General features: G+C 39.8%; 1 protein-coding gene across 2 annotated transcripts in view; it reads left to right on the top strand.

Moving 5' to 3' along the window:
• The window catches only part of COL14A1 (collagen type XIV alpha 1 chain), a 393,953-nt gene that overhangs the window by 366,020 nt on the left and 9,639 nt on the right, over positions 1-18,294 (top strand). For both annotated transcript variants that reach the window (XM_033933023.1, XM_033933024.1), the window contains exons 46-47: positions 5,563-5,640; positions 12,742-12,897. In XM_033933023.1, the coding sequence (XP_033788914.1) occupies positions 5,563-5,640; positions 12,742-12,897 (234 nt within the window). The remainder of the gene's footprint in view (positions 1-5,562; positions 5,641-12,741; positions 12,898-18,294) is intronic.

The raw sequence follows: 18,294 nt of genomic DNA, 5'->3' as shown, positions 1-18,294 counted from the left end.
CTGTACCTAAACTGAAAATTCTTGGAGTTATAGTTGACGTAGACTTATCATTTCACAGTCATATCAGTGAAATAGTTAAATCATGTTTTCATAGACTTCGTCTTATCCGATCAATTTCTACTTTCCTAGACTCTAAATCGATTAATATCCTGGTCCACTCTTTGATCATATCCAAAATCGATTACTGTAATTCTCTCTTAATCAATATAACTCAGAAAGAGAAAAGACGACTTCAGTTAATTCAAAATACTGCAATAAAATTAATTCACAAAGCAAAAAAATATGATCATGTCACTCCATTAATGATTAAATCACATTGGCTTCCCATTTCTCACCGAATTACCTTTAAAATTATATTTTTGGTATATAAAACACTAATTTTCAATGAACCACAATTTATGTCAAAAATGATCATCCCATATAATGCCTCTCGCTCGTTACGATCATCCTCCTCAAACCTATTATCAATTCCCTCCTTAAAAATTATAGGCACACGAAGAAATGACATATTTTCCGTTATGGCCCCTACATTATGGAATTCCCTTCCTAACTATATTAGAATTGAAAAAGATCTTTTATCCTTTAAGAAAACTTTAAAAACCTTTCTATTTCAAGACGCGTTTGATATGTAATATGGCACATTTTAATTCTTACATTCTGTTATGACTATTAAACTCACGAACCCCTTTTACTCCTTATTGTGTTTCCCATTCTATGTAAATTTCAACAGATTATGATATTGTAACTTTCCCCTCCTTCCCTACTCATTCATGTCTGTCCTTAACTCAATTGTTATAATGCCAATTGATGTAAATTGTTTGTCTTGTGTTTAATTCGTTTAAATTGTATATGAGACCACCACCTGGTGGCTTTTAAATTGTACATCGCTTAGAAATCTCATATAAGCGATTCATCAAATGCTAAATAAACTTGAAACTTGAAACTAGATTGTCTACCTTCAGCCTGAGTAACAGAACAGTAGAAATGCTAAGTATGAACATATGAGTGTATTTTGTGAAATACCCAATTAAATTCTCTCACTGGTTGTTGAAGTTCATATATATGGATATCGAACCTTCAGAGATGTCACTCATATGCACACAGTTTCTGCCAAGATTATTGCTTATCTCTGACTCATTCTTGCTATACATTGCCTCGAGTGAATTCCTTCAAATAAGCAGTAAATAAACCCTAATAAATAAATAAATAAATAATACACCAAAATCTTCATATGTACAATGTTATCCCAATTTGTTCAGTTCTTTATCTCCCTCCCCCCTCCCCTTTTATAAAACCATAGCGCAGTTTGTAGCACCGGCCGCGGGAGTAACAGCTCCGACTCTCATAAAATTCGTACGCTACAGTTTTGTAAAAGGTGTGTGTGGGGGGGGTAATTTCTAAACTTTTCTTTTAATTTCTAAACTTTCTCTTAAATATTTTACACTTATATGAAAAAATGAAAAGAGTAAACTCATATCTTTAAATAATAATAATAATTTATTCTTATATACCGCCAGACACCACGAATGGTTCTAGGTGGTTCACAGCAGATAAGGCTGAACATCCAGCGAATATACAGTTCAAAAAAATACATCAATTTCTAGAATGTACACAATACATGTTGTAATTAAAAAGCAATTAGGAAGCTTGGGTTACAAATTTGTCAAATAAATGTGTCTTTAATAGTTTTCTAAAAAAAAAAAATAATAGGATGAGACTCCTGGCATGATTTTGCCAAACCAGAAGTTCATTTTGTCTGCCTGGAAAGAGAGAGTTCTCTCGAGAAATCTCTTCAAATGACACAAATCGACAGTAGGGTATGTGAATAACTGGACTCTTCGTGTGGGCTTATTGCAGTGGTTTAAAAAGAAATGGGAAACAAGGTAACCTAGGGACATACCGAAGATTGATTTGAAGCAAATACATGTGAATTTGAATAAAACTCTAGCCTCAGTTGGTAGCCAGTGTAATTTTTGGTAATAAGGAGTGACATGCTCCCATTTTTTTCAGACCAAAAATCAGTCAGACAGCAGTGTTTTGAACCACTCTTAGTTTTTTTGAAGATTTTCTTATAGGCGCCTAGGTAGATTATATAGTAACATAGTAACATAGTAGATGATGGCAGATAAAGACCCGAATGGTCCATCCAGTCTGCCCAACCTGATTCAATTTAAATTTTTTTATTTTTTTTTCTTAGCTATTTCTGGGCAAGAATACAAAGCTCTACCTGGTACTGTGCTTGGGTTCCAACTGCCGAAATCTCCATTAAAACCTACTCCAGCCCATCTACACCCTCCCAGCCACTGAAGCCCTTCCCATATAAACGGCCATATACAGACACAGACCATGCAAGTCTGCCCAGTACTGGCCTTAGTTCAATATTTAATATTATTTTCTGATTCTAAATCTTCTGTGTTCATCCCACGCTTCTTTGAACTCAGTCACAGTTTTACTCTCCACCACCTCTCTCGGGAGCGCATTCCAGGCATCCACCTCCCTCTCCGTAAAGTAGAATTTCCTAACATTGCCCCTGAATCTACCACCCCTCAACCTCAAATTATGTCCTCTGGTTTTTACCATTTTCCTTTCTCTGGAAAAGATTTTGTTCTATGTTAATACCCTTCAAGTATTTGAATGTCTGAATCATATCTCCCCTGTCTCTCCTTTCCTCTAGGGTGTACATATTCAGGTTTTCCAGTCTCTCCTCATATGTCTCCTGGCGCAAGCCTCCTATCATTTTCATTGCCCTCCTTTCGTTGACTGCTTCAAGTCTTCTTATGTCCTTCGCCAGATACGGTCTCCAAAACTGAACACAATACTCCAAGTGGGGCCTCACCAATGACCTGTACAGGGGCATCAACACCTTCTTCCTTCTACTGGCTACGCCTCTCTTTATACAGCCCAGCATCCTTCTGGCAGCAGCCACCGCCTTGTCACACTGTTTTTTCGCCTTTAGATCTTCGGACACTATCACCCCAAGATATTACAATAATCAAAGATACTCAGTATCGATGACTGAACTAACAAACGAAAGGAAGCTGTATCAAAGTCAGCACATACTTCATGACTCAGCCTTGCTCTTCCCAGTTATCCCCCTCCCCCCCCAGGATTGCCTACACTTGCACACCCTTTCTTGGCACAGGCTGCACTTTAGGGTTGTCCGGAAAAAAAAACCGAAGACAACTGTGCGAATTGAAGTTTTTCCCATGAATTTGATTGTGCTTGAGCAGAAATTAACTTTTTAAAAAAAAAAATTTTTAAACCCATCCTGGCGTCCCTAAAAGCCACTGATTACATAAAGCTCCTTTTCTCTTAAAATTTGCTATTATTTTTATTTAATGTAGCAAATTTCTTGGTATTGTAGCTATAACTTTTATGTTTTCATACTCACCAATCATACATTGTTTGTTTTTTTTAAAAAAAAATTCTTTATTCATTTTCAAATTTACAAGAAGTGTAACAATATATCCGAACAAATTAACAATAAATATAACACTTAATAATCATCAATGGTACAAATAATATGCTCTTATCTCCCACCCTTCCCACCCTTTCTTATCATATAATCAATACCTTATACAATATGTAACAATAAATTTACCCTCCCCTCCCCCCCTCACAATCAAACTTGTAACTTTAAGGGAAAAATAAAAAAATAAAATGTCATCTAATCGATGCAATACTTTGTTAATGGCTCCCACACATCCTGAAATTTCCTGAAAAAAACACGCTGTATTGCAATAAATCTTTCCATTTTATAAACATGACATAAGGAATTCCACCAGAAATTATAATTGAATCTACTCCAATTTTTCCAATTATATGTAATTTGTTGAATGGCAACCCCAGTCATTATAAGTAATAATTTGTTATTATTTGTAGAAATCTGACTTTTTGCTCTCATTACCATACCAAATAGCACAGTATCATATGATAATGCCACTGGGTTATCTAGTAAACAATTAATTATCAATTATTATTATTATTAATTAATTAACAATCATACATTGGAAAAAAGACATTTCATGCAAACATTCTAGCAGTGTTTTATTAAATGAATTTTCAGTATCTGCACTTTTTTTGTGGAAAATAACAGAAAATTTTCATACGAACATAAAGGCCCTCTTTTACTAAGGTGCGCAAACTGATTAGCGTGCGCTAAACGCTAATGCGTGCATGTTAGTCTATGGACGTGTTAGCATTTAGCACACGCTAATTTGAATAGCGCATGCTAATTGGTTAGCACACCTTAGTAAAAGAGGGGGGGAAATGCTTGTTTGCAATGCCTTAGGGCCCATAAAATTGCATGAAATCATGTTTCTGCTTTGAGCAAGAAGATGCGGGAAAGAAAATTTAAAGGATAGGGATGAAAAGTGTGTTTCACTGAGGGATGGTTTGGAAACAGAAAAAAATCTTTGGCTGCAGGGAGGGAATGGAGATGAATCTTTGTCCCCGTGTCACTTTTGGGTCATCTGCTAGCCGCAAAGGTTAAGTGTGGCGCCCTGGCAGCTGCCCTTGTTGCCGCTGCTTAAGGCTGGCACTTTGTACCCCACCTTTCTCAGGTCTAACTAAATAGCCAGACATACAAATGTGATCATTTCTAAAATCTAGCCTCTTGGGCCCCCTACTGGATTTTATGGGATTTGCAGCCTAGTAGACAGACCCAGCTACTGGCTTGCTCCTGACATTTTTTATCTTTTATGAGTCCGCTTGTATTGGACTTACTTGTTTTTAACCCCCACCCCTTTGTTTATACCTTTATACATTACTTTTCTTTAATCATTGTAGTTCTCCCCTTTTTTCCATTTGTACCCGTTTGTCCAGTCGTGTATGTTATTGTTTCGTCTAATCGTGTATGTTTATTTTGTTAAAGTAATGTTAAATTGTATTATCTGTTTTTACCCTATTTTAATATTTTCTGTTGTTCCCTGCTTTATATATCGGTCATTGTTGCCTAATTGTATTGTAACTGTTCAAAAATTTTCAATAAAAATGATTGAACTTAAAAAAAAAAAAATGTATAACCACTTTGAAATAAATGATAAAAGGTGGTATATCAAATTTTTAATAAACTTGAAACCTGATCATTACTGATGAACCTTCAAGATCATTCTCTGCATAGCCTGCCAGACAAACCTGGTTTTAATATAGTACTTGAAGTATGCTAGATAGATCCAGCTGTGGCTAGTCAATTTCCTAGCCCTCTAGGGAAATTTGGCAGTATGGCTGCATATGTAGATACTAGGACAGCGATTCCCAAACCTGTCCTGGTGGAACCTCAGCTCGTCAGGTTGTCAGGATATCCACAATAAATATGCATGAGATAGATTTGCCTACCAAAGAGGCTATGTATGCAAATTGATCTCATGAATATTCACTGTGGATATCCTGAAAACCTGACTGGCTGGGGTTTCCCCTGGACAGGTTTGGGAATCACTGCACTATGACATGTAACCATTCATATTATTGACTTCATTATTCTTTTTGGGACTGGTATTCACCATGAATGAGATAATTCTACTTTTATCTCACTTGATGTTCTAATAATTAACTTTGAAACAGGTTTACCAGGTGAAAAAGGAGAACGAGGAAATCCAGGAGTCGGAGCTCAAGGATCAAGAGGACCACCAGGACCCACAGGTAACACAACTACTGTATAATTAGGTTTTATCTGATATTTAAAAAAAAAAAAAATACAGTACTTAGGTGCTTTTCCATTGGCTGGGGATAATGTCATTTCCTGGGTGCTCCCTCACCTCATCCTTGCACTGTTTCTGTACCTTTTTTATGCTGATAACTGCTCAGCTGCACAAATCTATGTGTTTGATTCCACCAGAAAAAGTACCCAGCCATGGCTCATAAGCTGTGAAAACACTGATTTGCTGCATCCTGAAACAAATACTAATTACCTGGAAAATAAAAACACCTAACCTTACAATTTATAAACATCTAAAAGCAGAAATCTCAAATATAATAGAAATTTAGAGCCCGGTATTAAAAGTGACTTAACTCTAGCTCAACGGGCCAGCCTTCGATATTCACCAGCATCTAACCGGGCAGTTCCACTGAATATCGGCACTATCCAGCCATGTTTAATCTGGGCAGGAGAAGGGCATTCTGGCAGAGTCAGGAAGAAGCTGAAAGTTATGCAGGTACTGGCAATAAAAAGCAGTCCTATCTTTACCTATTCAAGCACTGAATATTGGCTGGTGCCCAAAAATCTTGTGGGTAATGGCTTGAAGTGCCTTTCTCCTGACCGCCCACCATAAGGCCCCTCCTTGGCCTACCCTTTAAATCACTGTTGCTCTAGCTGTTGTTGGGAACGATTCCCCCTCATGCCCTTTGCAGCCCTTCCATCAAAATGGCTGCTGCAACCCTTAGCAGCAGTCTTGTGGTACTACCACTAACACTGCAGTACTGCCACTAAAGCAATGGTCCCTCTAAGCTGCACAGGGTGTGGCTGTGCATGTCTCATCAGAGCCCTGCGCAGCAGCTTTTGGCTGCCGTGCAACAGAAGAAGCACTTCCCCACCTCCCGCCTCCAGGACGTATCTTGGAGCAGGCCAACTGGCTGCTGCCTGCAATCTGGGGTTCCATCCATTCCCCCCTCGCCACATGGAATCCATCTCTGCAGCTCTTTCATTCTTCGGGCAGCCAACAGCGTAGGTGGGAAGCAGTAGCAGAGGGAAAGCTTCCGGGTGCCAAAGGCAGCATGTGCACTACCCCCCCCCCCCCGCCAGCCCAACCCAAATCAATCACTACTCAGAACACATCATGACTTGCACAGCTGCTTCCCTGGCTTAGAGGGAACATTGCATTAAAGTTCATAGCAGCCATTTTGATGGAGAAGCTGCAGTAGGCAGGAGAACGTGGGCATGCTGACCCTCTTTGGGTCTAGGAGGGGGATGCTGATCTTCTTTTGGAGGGTCTTGGGGGGAGTGGAATGGGAAGCCTCAACACTTTTCAGTGGTAGGGACCAGAGAGAGTGCTAGCTCATATTGGGGAGAGGGGAAGAAGTTATTAGTAGCTAACCTGATATTCAGCCCAGTGTCTGGTTAGCTAAATATCTGAGCTAGCTGACAGCATTTTGGATGCAGCCAGAGCTTGCACAAACATCAGAAATCCAGTGTGGCACCTTCATAGGTGCCAACAGTGAATATCATGGCTTCCTGAACCATGAGATGATTTTCCAAGGGCTGCTGAACAGAGATGGTATATATCTATCAAAGAAGAGAAGGGGCTTCAGCAGCAGACTAGTTAATCTACTGAAGAGGGCTTTAAATTAGAATTGTTGGAGCAGGGTGATCAAAGCCCTCAGGTAAGTGAATCACTAAATGCCTTTACACAAATGAGAAAAAGGGGCAATGTCTGGAAAGCAGTATATTCTGATGCTCAAAGTATGGGAAACAAGATTCTGGATCTAGAGGTTGTGATGGAAGAGGCCAAGTTAGATTTATCGGAGATCATGGAGACGTGGTTCACGGGGAAAGATGCGTGAGATATAGTTATAGTGGGCTATTATCTGTTCAGGAAAGACAGGGTAGGAAGAAAAGGAGGGGGAGTGGCATTATTTGTTAAAGATCATATTAAAGCCACACAATTGCAGGATCTACAGGGTACGGGAGATACACTGTGGTTCAAACTGGAAAGAGGGAATGGAAAATGTATTTACATTGGTGTAAATACCTCCTTCACAGACAGAAGAAATGGAAAGAGATTTAACAGAAGACATTCAAAATATAGCAGTAAAAGGTGAAATACTACTAATAGGTGATTGTAATATGCCAGATGTTGATTGGGGCATCCCTATAGTGGGATCTCCTAGAAGTAAGGAGATCATGGATTCTCTACAAGGAGAACTGTTCCAGCAGTTGGTAATTGAACCCACACGGGACGGGGCCATACTGGACATAGTGCCTACAAACGGGGAAAGTGTTTCTGATGTTATAGTGGGTGATCCTCTGGCATCCAGTGATAATGGCATGGTGTGGCTTAATATTAAGACAAGTGTAGAGAGAGCTCATTCGAAAGTGAAGGTTCTAGACTTTAAAAAAACTAACTGTTCAGATGAGGGATTATGTCAAGCAATTGTCTGGATTGTAACATCTGGAAGAAGTAGGAAAGCAGTGGGCAAAACTGAAAGGGCAACAAATCATTTGTAAGGAAAGTAAATAGAAAGAGGAAAAGAAGTGCTTTGTTTCTCAAAAGTAGTAGCTGAAATGGTAAGGAAAAAGAGCTTAGCTTTCATAAACTACAAAAGATTGCAGAAAGAGAAAGGTTAGAACAGTGGTTCCCATTCCCAACCCTGTCCTGGGTCAGTCGGGCTTTCAGGATAGCCCTAATGAATATGCATGGAGCAGATTGGCATGCCTGGCACCTCCATTATATGCAGATCTCTCTCATGCATATTCATTAGGGCTATCCTGAAAGCCCGACTGGCCTGGTGGTCCTCCAGGACAGGATTGGGAACCACTGGGTTAGAATATCTGGAAAAGTTAAGGAAGGCTGGTTAAGTATTCAGAAAAACAAAGATGCAAATGGAATTAAAAAGAGCCAACACGGTAAAACAGGGAGACAAGACATTTTTGTAGATATATTAGTGATAGGAGGAACTGCAAAAGTGGCATTCTGAGACTAAAAGGTGAAGGGGAGGAACATGTAGAAGCAGATAAAGATAAGGCTGAATTGCTTAACAGATATTTCCATTCTGTGTTCGCAGCTGAAGCGCCGGGAGCAGGATCACAGAAGACAAAAACAAATAGGGCTGAAGATATGGTAGACCCCGATTGATTTGCTGAGGACTGTGTTCATGAGGAGCTAGCTAAACTAAAGGTGGACAAAATGATGGGGGCCGGATAGTGTACATCCGAGCTAACTGAAGGAACTTAGGGAAGTTCTGGCGGCTCTGCTAGCTGACCTCTTCAGTGCTTTTCTAGAGTCCGATGTGGTGCTGGAGATTTGGAGAATGGTAGAAGTGGTCCCTCTCCACAAAAGTGGAAGTAAGGAAGAAGTAGGGAACGACAGGTCTACTTCGTAAGTCTGACTTCTGTGGTAAAGTAAATTAATGGGAACACTTTTAAAACAGAAAATAGTGAAGTTATCCTAGGACAAGCAGGCAGCATATTTTCATGTGTGTATAGCGTCATCCTTGGAGCCCAGTACAGACAGTGTAAAAAAGTGTACTGTCACTTTAAATCTTTTGAAGGTCTCGAGACTGCCCGTACCACGCTTGCTCCGGTGCCTTCAGCTCGCGAGACCATCAGTTCTCAGTTTTCAGCTGAGCTGAGAAGTTGTGTTATTTGGAGTCAATCTAAAGCGCAGCAGACTCAAAGTTTTTTGTGCCTTCCCATGTTTATTTTCCTTTAATTTTTTTCATTTCCTTCTTTCCTTTAACTCTGGCCTCAAAACTACTTCTATCAGAGTTCATCTCAGTGCTATAACTTCATTTCATGTAATGCTGGATAAGAAACCTTTATCCGTGCATCCTTTAGTCTCCAGATTCCAATCAAGACTCCTCTAGTTGCTTGGGACCTTAATGTTGTACTTTCAAATCTGATGAAGCCTCCATTTGAACCACTGGCTACTTCATCTCTCAAACACCTCACATGAAAAGTAGTATTCCTAATCTGCATTACTTCAGCTCGAAGAGTCAGCAAACTGCAAGCACTGGTGTCAGATCCATCTTACACAACATTTTACCATGACAAATGGTTTTCCGTACTCATCCGAAGTTCCTCCCAAAGGTAGTTTTGAAATTTCATTTCAACCAGTCTATAGTTCTTCCTATCTTCTTTCCAAGACCACATTCTCACCCTGGTAAAGCAGCACTTCCTAGAGAATGACATGGGGCCAGAATTTGTCCCTGTGGATAACCATGTACCTGTGCCATTCTTTAGTGTCTATCTCAACCTCAGTCCTTCTACACCAGCATTCTTCAATGCAAGGCTTGAGGGTCAGTGGCTGGGCCCATTCATACTCTGATTCTTCCCTCTCTCCTTAAAGAATGACATGGGGATAGTTTCCTGTAGTTAACTGTGGGTACAAGGACAAATTCTGTCCCTGTGTCATTCTCTATGACTATAAATGTGCTCTTGCTTATTACTTAAATTGGACCAAGCCTCACAGAACTTCTACACGGCCGTTCTTGTCATTTGATCCAAACAAACTTGGAGCTCCTGTTACCAAAAGAGCCATCTCCTTATGGCTGGCGGACTGTATCTCTTTTTGCTATACTCAGTCTGGGCTGATGCTGGAAGGTTGTGCCACTGCATATAAAGTTTGAGCTATGGCCACTTCCGAAGCTCATCTAAATTTCACTTCCATTGAAAGCATCTGTAAAGCAGCTGCATGGTCATCCATGCATGTATTCACATCTCACTACTGTATGGAGAATTATTCCAGACTGGATAGTCAGTTTGGGTCGAGCTGTTTTACAAAATGTATTCTCTATTTTAATGCCAACTACCCTTCAACCCTAACTCTAGTAGCTAGGGTGTTCTATATGTAAGAATATGCTGCCTGCTTGTCATAGAATAAAGCACAGTTACTTATCTGTAAAGGGTGTTATCCGAGGACAGCAGGCAGATATACTTACAACCCTCCTGCCTCCCCTAGTTAGCCTCTTAACTTTTTTTACTGAACTGATGGTCTCGTGAGTAGAAGTCAGGCTGGAAGGCACTAGCACATGCACGGTACCTTCAAAAGATTTAAAGTAAACAGTATTCTTTGTACACTGTCATTGGGCTCCGTGGATGACGTCAACTACAAGTTAGAATATCTGTCTGCTGTCCTTTACAGGTAAGTAACTGTGCTTTTCTGGAATCCAGTGGATTACAGGAACCAAGGCAACATGGATTCACTAGAGGAAGGTCTTGTCAGACAAATGTGATCAATTTCTTTGATTGGATGACCAGAGATGTGGATAGAGGGAGAGCGCTAGATGTGTATTTAGCTTTTAGCAAAGCCTTTGACACTGCTCCACATAGGTTTCTAATAAATAAACTGAGGACCCTCAGTATAGGCCCCAAAGTGACAGACTGGGTTAGAAACTGGTTGAGTGGAAGGCGACAGAGGGTAGTGGTCCATGGAGGTTGCTCTAAGGAAAGGGATGTTACCAGTGGTGTGCCTCAAGGTTCAATTCTTGGGCCTGCTCTTTTTTAACTTTTGTAAGCAATATTGCTGAAGAGCTGTCTGGTAAGATTTGTCTCTTTGCAGATGATACCAAATCTGCAATAGAGTAGACACCCCTGATGATATGGATAACATGAGCTAAGATCTAGTAAAACTTGAAGAAAGGTCTGAAATTTAGCTGCAAAGAAATGCAAGATCATGCATTTGGATTGCAAAAAAACCAAGGAAATGGTACAGTTTAGGGGTTGAAGAACTTTTGTGTACAAAAGAGGAGCGGAACTTGGGTGTGATAGTATGTGATGGTCTTAAGGGCTAAACGGTAACGACGAAAACTAGAAGGATGCTTGGGTACATAGGGAGAAGAAAGGCCATTAGGTAAAAGGAAGTATTAATGCTCCTGTATAAGACTCAGGTGAGATCTCATTTAGAAAATTGTATACAATTCTGGAAGACCACACCTTCAAAAAGATATAAGCAGTATGGAGTTGGTTCAGAGGAAGGCTACTAAAATGGTTGTAAGGCATAGGACAGATTTAAAAGATCTCAATATGTATACTTTGGAGGAAAGGAGGGAGAGGGGAGATATGATAGAGTTGTTTAAATACTTATGTGGCATAAATACACATGAGGCCTGTCTCTTTCAGTTGAAAGGAAACTCCAGATGGCATAGGATGAAGTTAAGAGGTGAAAGGCTCAAGAGTTAACTCAGGAAATACTTTTTTACAGAAAGGGTGGTAGATGCGTGGAATAGTCTTCCTATAGAGGCAGTGAAGACAAAGATTGTGTCTGAATTCAAGAAAGCATGGGATAGGCACAAAGGATCTCTTAGGGAGAGGAGGAGATACTGGATGCTGAGGCTGGGCAGACTAGATGGGCCATTTGGCCTTTATCTGCCATCATGTTTCTAGGTTTCTAAATTAGCCCACAGCGGCCAACATTTAAAAAAAAAAATGCTGACTGACACAAGCTGAATATCGCCTTTTTATTTTTCTACGGTGACAGATGGTTACAACAATTTATGATATAATTCAATTTGCTATCAAGCACATTTGAATCAACACTGAAATACTGCTAGATAATGCAACCAGATCTAAATTTTAGGTATGAAAAACTTATTATAATGTGAGATTGGAAAATACTGTGTAGCATGTCATATTAGACTTAGAATTTAAGTTCCACTGAAAAATAGAGCAATAAATTTAAAAAAATGATATTTTCTTTCATCTATAACAGGGGTAGGCAATTCCGGTCCTCGAGAGCCAGAGCCAGGTCAGGTTTTCAGGATATCCACAATGAATATGTATGAGAAGGATTTGCATGCACTGCCTTCTTGAGATGCAAATCTATCTCATGCATATTTATTGTGGATATCCTAAAAACCTGACCTGGCTCTGGCTCTTGAGGACTGGAATTGCCTACCCCTGATCTATAAGCTGTTTTTAGGTATCATCAAATGTTTTTTAAATTGTTTTTCATTTAATAGCCAGTGAGATTTGGGCAAGGATGTTATTTTCAAATGCCAATTGAGTGCCAGATCTGTGGCACTAAATAATTCACTTTGAATCATCTTTCAGTTCATATTATCTGCTACAAAATATTTTTATTTATTTAGGAACTCCAGGAGAAAGTCGAGCTGGCAGCCAGGGACCTCCTGGTCCTCCAGGGCCTCGAGGTCAACCTGGTCATACAGGCACAAGTGGTCCACAGGGTCAGCAAGGCCAACCTGGATATTGTGATCCTTCTTCTTGCGCTGGTTATGGTGCCGTGGGTGAGTTCAGCTCTTTTCAGCGAGTCCAATGAGGTAGCAATGCAAAGCTATAACATTGCTCCAGAAATATAACCTCCTCTTTTAATTCAGGAACTGTGGCCAAAAAGATGAATGTAGATTGCAAGAGTGCAGCATCTGAATGCTGAATTATAAAAGTTCATCTTTTCTAGGGTTACCATATGACTCCAGAAAAAAGAGGATGGACTGAGACATCCGGGATTTTACTTCCATTGCTTTCAGTGGAAGTAAAACCCAGATATCTCAATCCGTCCTCTTTTTTTTTCTGGCACCATATGGTAACCTTAAATTACTGATGAAAACAAAAACTGTGGATAGAGATGTTCTGGAGATAATTTATTAAACACTGACATTTTTTTTGCTACTTCAGCTTGTCTGCGGTGTTCTTTGCTCACATGTTTAAAGACAATAGACTGTTTTCAGTCCAATTCTTTATATGTGAGGTTGCAAACCATTTTACCCCTGAGGAAGGTGTGTTCGCCGAAACATGGACCGTGTAGGGTCCGGTTGGACTTTTATCACAGTATTTTTTATCATTGTACTTTTTTAATTGAATATTCATGGTTTTATATGTCAGTGTTTAATAAATTATCTCCAGAACATCTGTATCCACAGTTTTTGTTTTCATCGGTGGATTGTTTTCACTGTGGATCATTGGGTCTCCCCATTTTTCTTTGTTGTGCAAACCTTAAATTACTGCCACTCTTTGTAGCTACTCAGAACTAACTATTGCTTCCACTGTAGAGCTGCTGACCCTTTGGATGAAATGGACTGCTGATTTTACAATATTAATCTTCTCTTTCTGGCACAGCTGTATGATGGAAACAGACCTGTATGCTCTTTGTTACAGCTCAAAGAACTCTGGCCTGAGCCTTAGGATCAGCCCTAATGGATTGTCCTCCTCTGGGGGTGCATTTTCATTTTGTTTGGACTTGTAATACCGTGCACTATTTAAAGGGCTATTTATTAAGCTGTGGAGTGTATTTCACATGCTAAGAGTACAGCCACAGGGGACTGGATATTCAAATCCTCTTAAAAATTCTCCAATAAATATTTGTGGAAGCCTCAGTCCCACCACTCCACCGCTTTACCGTTTGCAACTGCGGGGAGAATTACGTGATAACCTTCATCATTGGCTATTCCGCATTCATAAATATTTAAAACATAAATAATTTAAATATATTTCAATATGCATTTTAAGTGCTATGTGCCATTCTTTTTTATTTGCTTATTTATGATATTGTGTACTTATCAAGTTTCAAGTTTATTAGATTTTAATATACTGACCATCAAGCAAATATCTGGACGGTTTACATTGGATTTAAAAAATTTACAGATAAGAGTAGAAACAATTGAGAAAAAATAAAAAACAAAAGATATTAAATAAATTAAATAATGTATAGTGAACATTAACGACAATAACAAGACAGACTTGACAGTGAGGAGAGAGGGAATGGATGGGTAAAGTTACATTGTAAGTAAGAAAAGGAGAAAGAGGGATTAGGAAGAAACATGTTGGATGGGGATAAGATATGTTGAATGTTTAAAAGAGCAAAATTAGATTGAAAGGAGATTGAGAGGATAGATATTAAGTGGAAGAGAATGCATCTCGAAATAAGAAAGTTTTTAAGTTTTTCTTAAATTTGTCTAGGTTTTGTTCGTCACGAATTGGTTGTGGAAGGGAGTTCCACAATGTCGGGGTAGTTACTGCGAAGTTTATTTTGCGTGTGTAATAAAATTCTTTTATTGACGGAATCAATAAGAGATTATCTCTGCATCCGCCAACCTGGGAGCCAGACCTGACATGTTTCGCGTTGTTACGCTTTATCAAGGGTCTCCCGAGGTAGCCACTATCATCCGACTCCAAATGCAAAACTTGTGCAGTCTTGTCCAAGTTCAGTCCTTGAGGGCCTCAAGCAGATCAGGCTTTCAGGATTTCCCTAATAAATATGCATAAGAGGGACCTGTATACAATGGAAATAGTGGGCATGCCAATCTCTCATGCATATTCATTGTAGAAATCCTGAAAACCTGACCTGTAGACCTTGAGGATTGGAATTGAGTTGCCCTGACCTATTGGCTGCTGACTTATGATATTTTGATAGGATCAGTGTAGTCTAGGTAGCATTATTTTTAATTATACCACATACTCTCCCAAAGTTATGAGAATATTTAGGTGCTCAAAAAATATAATCTAATGCATTGAGAGTCTCTCTCATAAAAAAATGAGGAGAAGGAAAACCCTCAGAACCACATCTGAACACCAGGTATCAGCGGTAAAGATTTAAAGATAAATACCTCACTGGTATAAGCAAGGTTTTGTTATGCTAATGAGGTGTTCACCTTTAAATCCTTACTTCCAATACCTGGAGAGGAGGTGTGGTTCTGAGACTTTTTCCTACTCAGTTTTTTATGAGTGACTCTCAATGTGTTAGATTATATTTTTGAGCACCTAAATATTGTCATAATTTTGGGAGAATATATGGTATAGTTATTGATTCAATCCTCTTCTCTAATTATTTGTGGTAGCATAATAATTTTAACATGACCACCAGTTATTGACCTTTTAACTCAGTATAGTATGCAATAGTGCAGCGTTTCTCAACTCAGTCCTGGAGTGCCCTCTTGCTTGATTTGCATGCACTGCCTCCATTATATGCAAATTTCATTCATGCATATTCATTGTGGATATGTTGAAGACTTGACTGGCAAAGAGGTTCTCCAGGACTGAGTTGAGAAACACTGCAATAGTGTATGCGGCTTGCTATGTAAACCTTACTCCATGATGTTACCATACACGGTGTTCTTAGCATAAGGCTTCTCAACCTAGTCTTCAGGGAACACCCAACCAGTCAGGTTTTCAAGATACTCACAATGAATATACATGAGATCGATTTGCAAGCACTGCCTTCTTTATCTCATGCATAGTCATTGTAGAGATCCTGAAAACCCAACTGGCTGGGTGTTCCCTGACGACTGGGTTGCGAACCAGTGCTATAGCTGACAGTGGTTCTTAACCCTGTCCTGGGGAACCCCCAGCCAGTAGGGTTTTCAGGATATCCCTAGTGAATATGTATGAGAGAGTTTTGCATATAATGGAGGAGACAGGCAAGCAAATATGACTCATGCATATTCATTAGGGATATCATAAAAACCCGACTGGCTGGGGTTGAGAACCACTAACTTAGCAGATTCTGAATGATCTTGTGAGATAGCAGCCCTCTGCCAGGTGATTCTTTGAGGAGATACCACAAAGCACATGAAATAGGGCCACACAATAATGTGTATGCAACAGTGTGTGACAGATGCTGGGCCTTATTCAAAAAAGACTGTCCTATTCTATGTCTATGGAAACAAATCTTTACTGAATAACATCCATCGTCTCTTTTCTGCTTTTGTCCAGCTGTTTCTCTGTCGCATTATATTTAAAGCAGCAGTACTAACTAAAATCTTTAAAATTTCAAATTGCTTTTCTCTCAGCAGTATAGTGCTTCTTTTTAGTTCAATTTTCTTTCCTATGTTGTATAACTAGCACTAGAACGTAAGAATATAAGAATAGCCATTCTGAGCCAGTCCGTCTAGCACAGTGGCCAATCCAGGTCACAAGTACCTGGCAGAAACCCAAATAGCAGGCAACATTCCATGCTTCCAATCCCAGGGCAAGGAGTGTCTTCCCCATGTCTGTCTCAATAGCAAACTATGGACTTTTCCTCCAGAGCTTAACTGTTCATTGAGTATAAAAAATATTTCCTTCTATTGGTTTTAAAAGTATTTCCCTGTAACTTCATTGATTGTCCCCTAGTCTTTCTAATTTTTGATGGAGCAAATCAATCGATTTAGTTGTATCCATTCTACACCACTCAGGATTTTGTAGACAACTTATGCACTGACAAGACTTCAATCATATCTCCCCTCAGCCTGTGCACATGGGGTTAATTCTTTAACATTTGTGCCAGCAGTTTCAACTACATCAATTAGAACAATGGCATACACACTAACATGTGTGCACATACATATGTAAATGCCAAAATTAATTTTAGTGCTATTCTATAAATATGCACATATCTTATCTAGCACATATTTGACAGGAAGATGTACACATAGGCAGAGTCTGAGAGGAGCATTAGCAGGATAGCAAAGTTACTCACCTGTAGTAGGTGTTCTTCGAGGACATCAGGCATTAGACATGTACCAAAGTGTAATGTCACTTTAAAACATAACGTGCGTGTGCGCGCATTTGCCTTCTCACCCAACGACAGCTTGCAGGACCTTCAGTTCCATCCAAAAGCTAAGAAGCCATCTAGGGGAGGTGTGATTAGATCTAAGGAGTGGAGAAGATCACACCAAATAGTAAATCGTGTCCATTTCAATTGGTAACAGCATCTAGTAGGTGGCTTTCTGTATGCTTCAATAATGTTCAAGACTGAAGGCAACAGGGGAGTGGTATCTACTTCTGGGAAGATAGATACCAGGCCATGAGTGCCAATGAACATAGATCGGGATGAAGGAGGGAAGCTTCATTCTGAGTTAGTAAGAGTTGGAAATAATTGGAGCGGAATGGGACCCAATCACTGTGGGAGGCGAGGAAACTAGGCTTGTCACAGCCAGTGTGGTGCTATGAGAATCATTGAGGCTTGCTCTTGGTGAAGTTTGAGTAGAGTTTTCCTGATTAGTGATATTTGAGGAAACACATAGAGGAAGCATCTTTGCCAGTTGAGGAGAAAGACATTGGATTTGAGATGGCTAGGACTGAATAGTCTGGAACAATAAAGCAGCAGCTTGTGGTTGGTGGGTGACACAAAGAGATCTATGTCAGGAGTCCCCCATAATATGAAAATCTGACATAAAGGTCGCTATGTGGAGGGACCACTTGTGAGGTTGGAGAAGTCTGCTCAATTTGTCTGCCAAGCAGTTTTCTTTCTTTGCTAGATATACTGTATTGAGGAAGATGTGAGCAATTGCCCAAGTCCAAATGTGGATGGCTTTTTGGCAAAGGAAATGAAAGCCTGTGTCACCTTGTTTATGTAATACATGGGTACTTGATTGTCAGTGTGCATGAGAACTACATGATTTTGCAAGCAATCCTGAAAGGTGAACAGGGTATTGCAGATCGCTCTTTATTCTAGTAGGTTGATTTGTAGTGTTTTCTCGTGAGGAGACCAGATCCCCTGAGTGCTGAGGCCGTCTAGATGAGCTCCCCAACCGAGAAGTGAAGTATCTGTTGTGAGGACTTTTTAGTGGAGAGGAAGTTGAATAGTAGGCCTCTGGAAAGATCGGATGGGTTGAGCCACCAGTGAAGCAATTGCTGAAATTCTGGGGTGACTCGAAGACATGGAGTCTGTAGCCTAAATCTATTGGGAGCATAGAGTCTACTGTGGC

The sequence above is a fragment of the Geotrypetes seraphini genome, chromosome 2 (genome assembly GCF_902459505.1).
Source record: "Geotrypetes seraphini chromosome 2, aGeoSer1.1, whole genome shotgun sequence".
NCBI lineage: Eukaryota > Metazoa > Chordata > Amphibia > Gymnophiona > Dermophiidae > Geotrypetes > Geotrypetes seraphini.
Note: the sequence above shows the minus strand (reverse complement) of the source record. Positions and strands in the feature narration are given on the sequence as shown.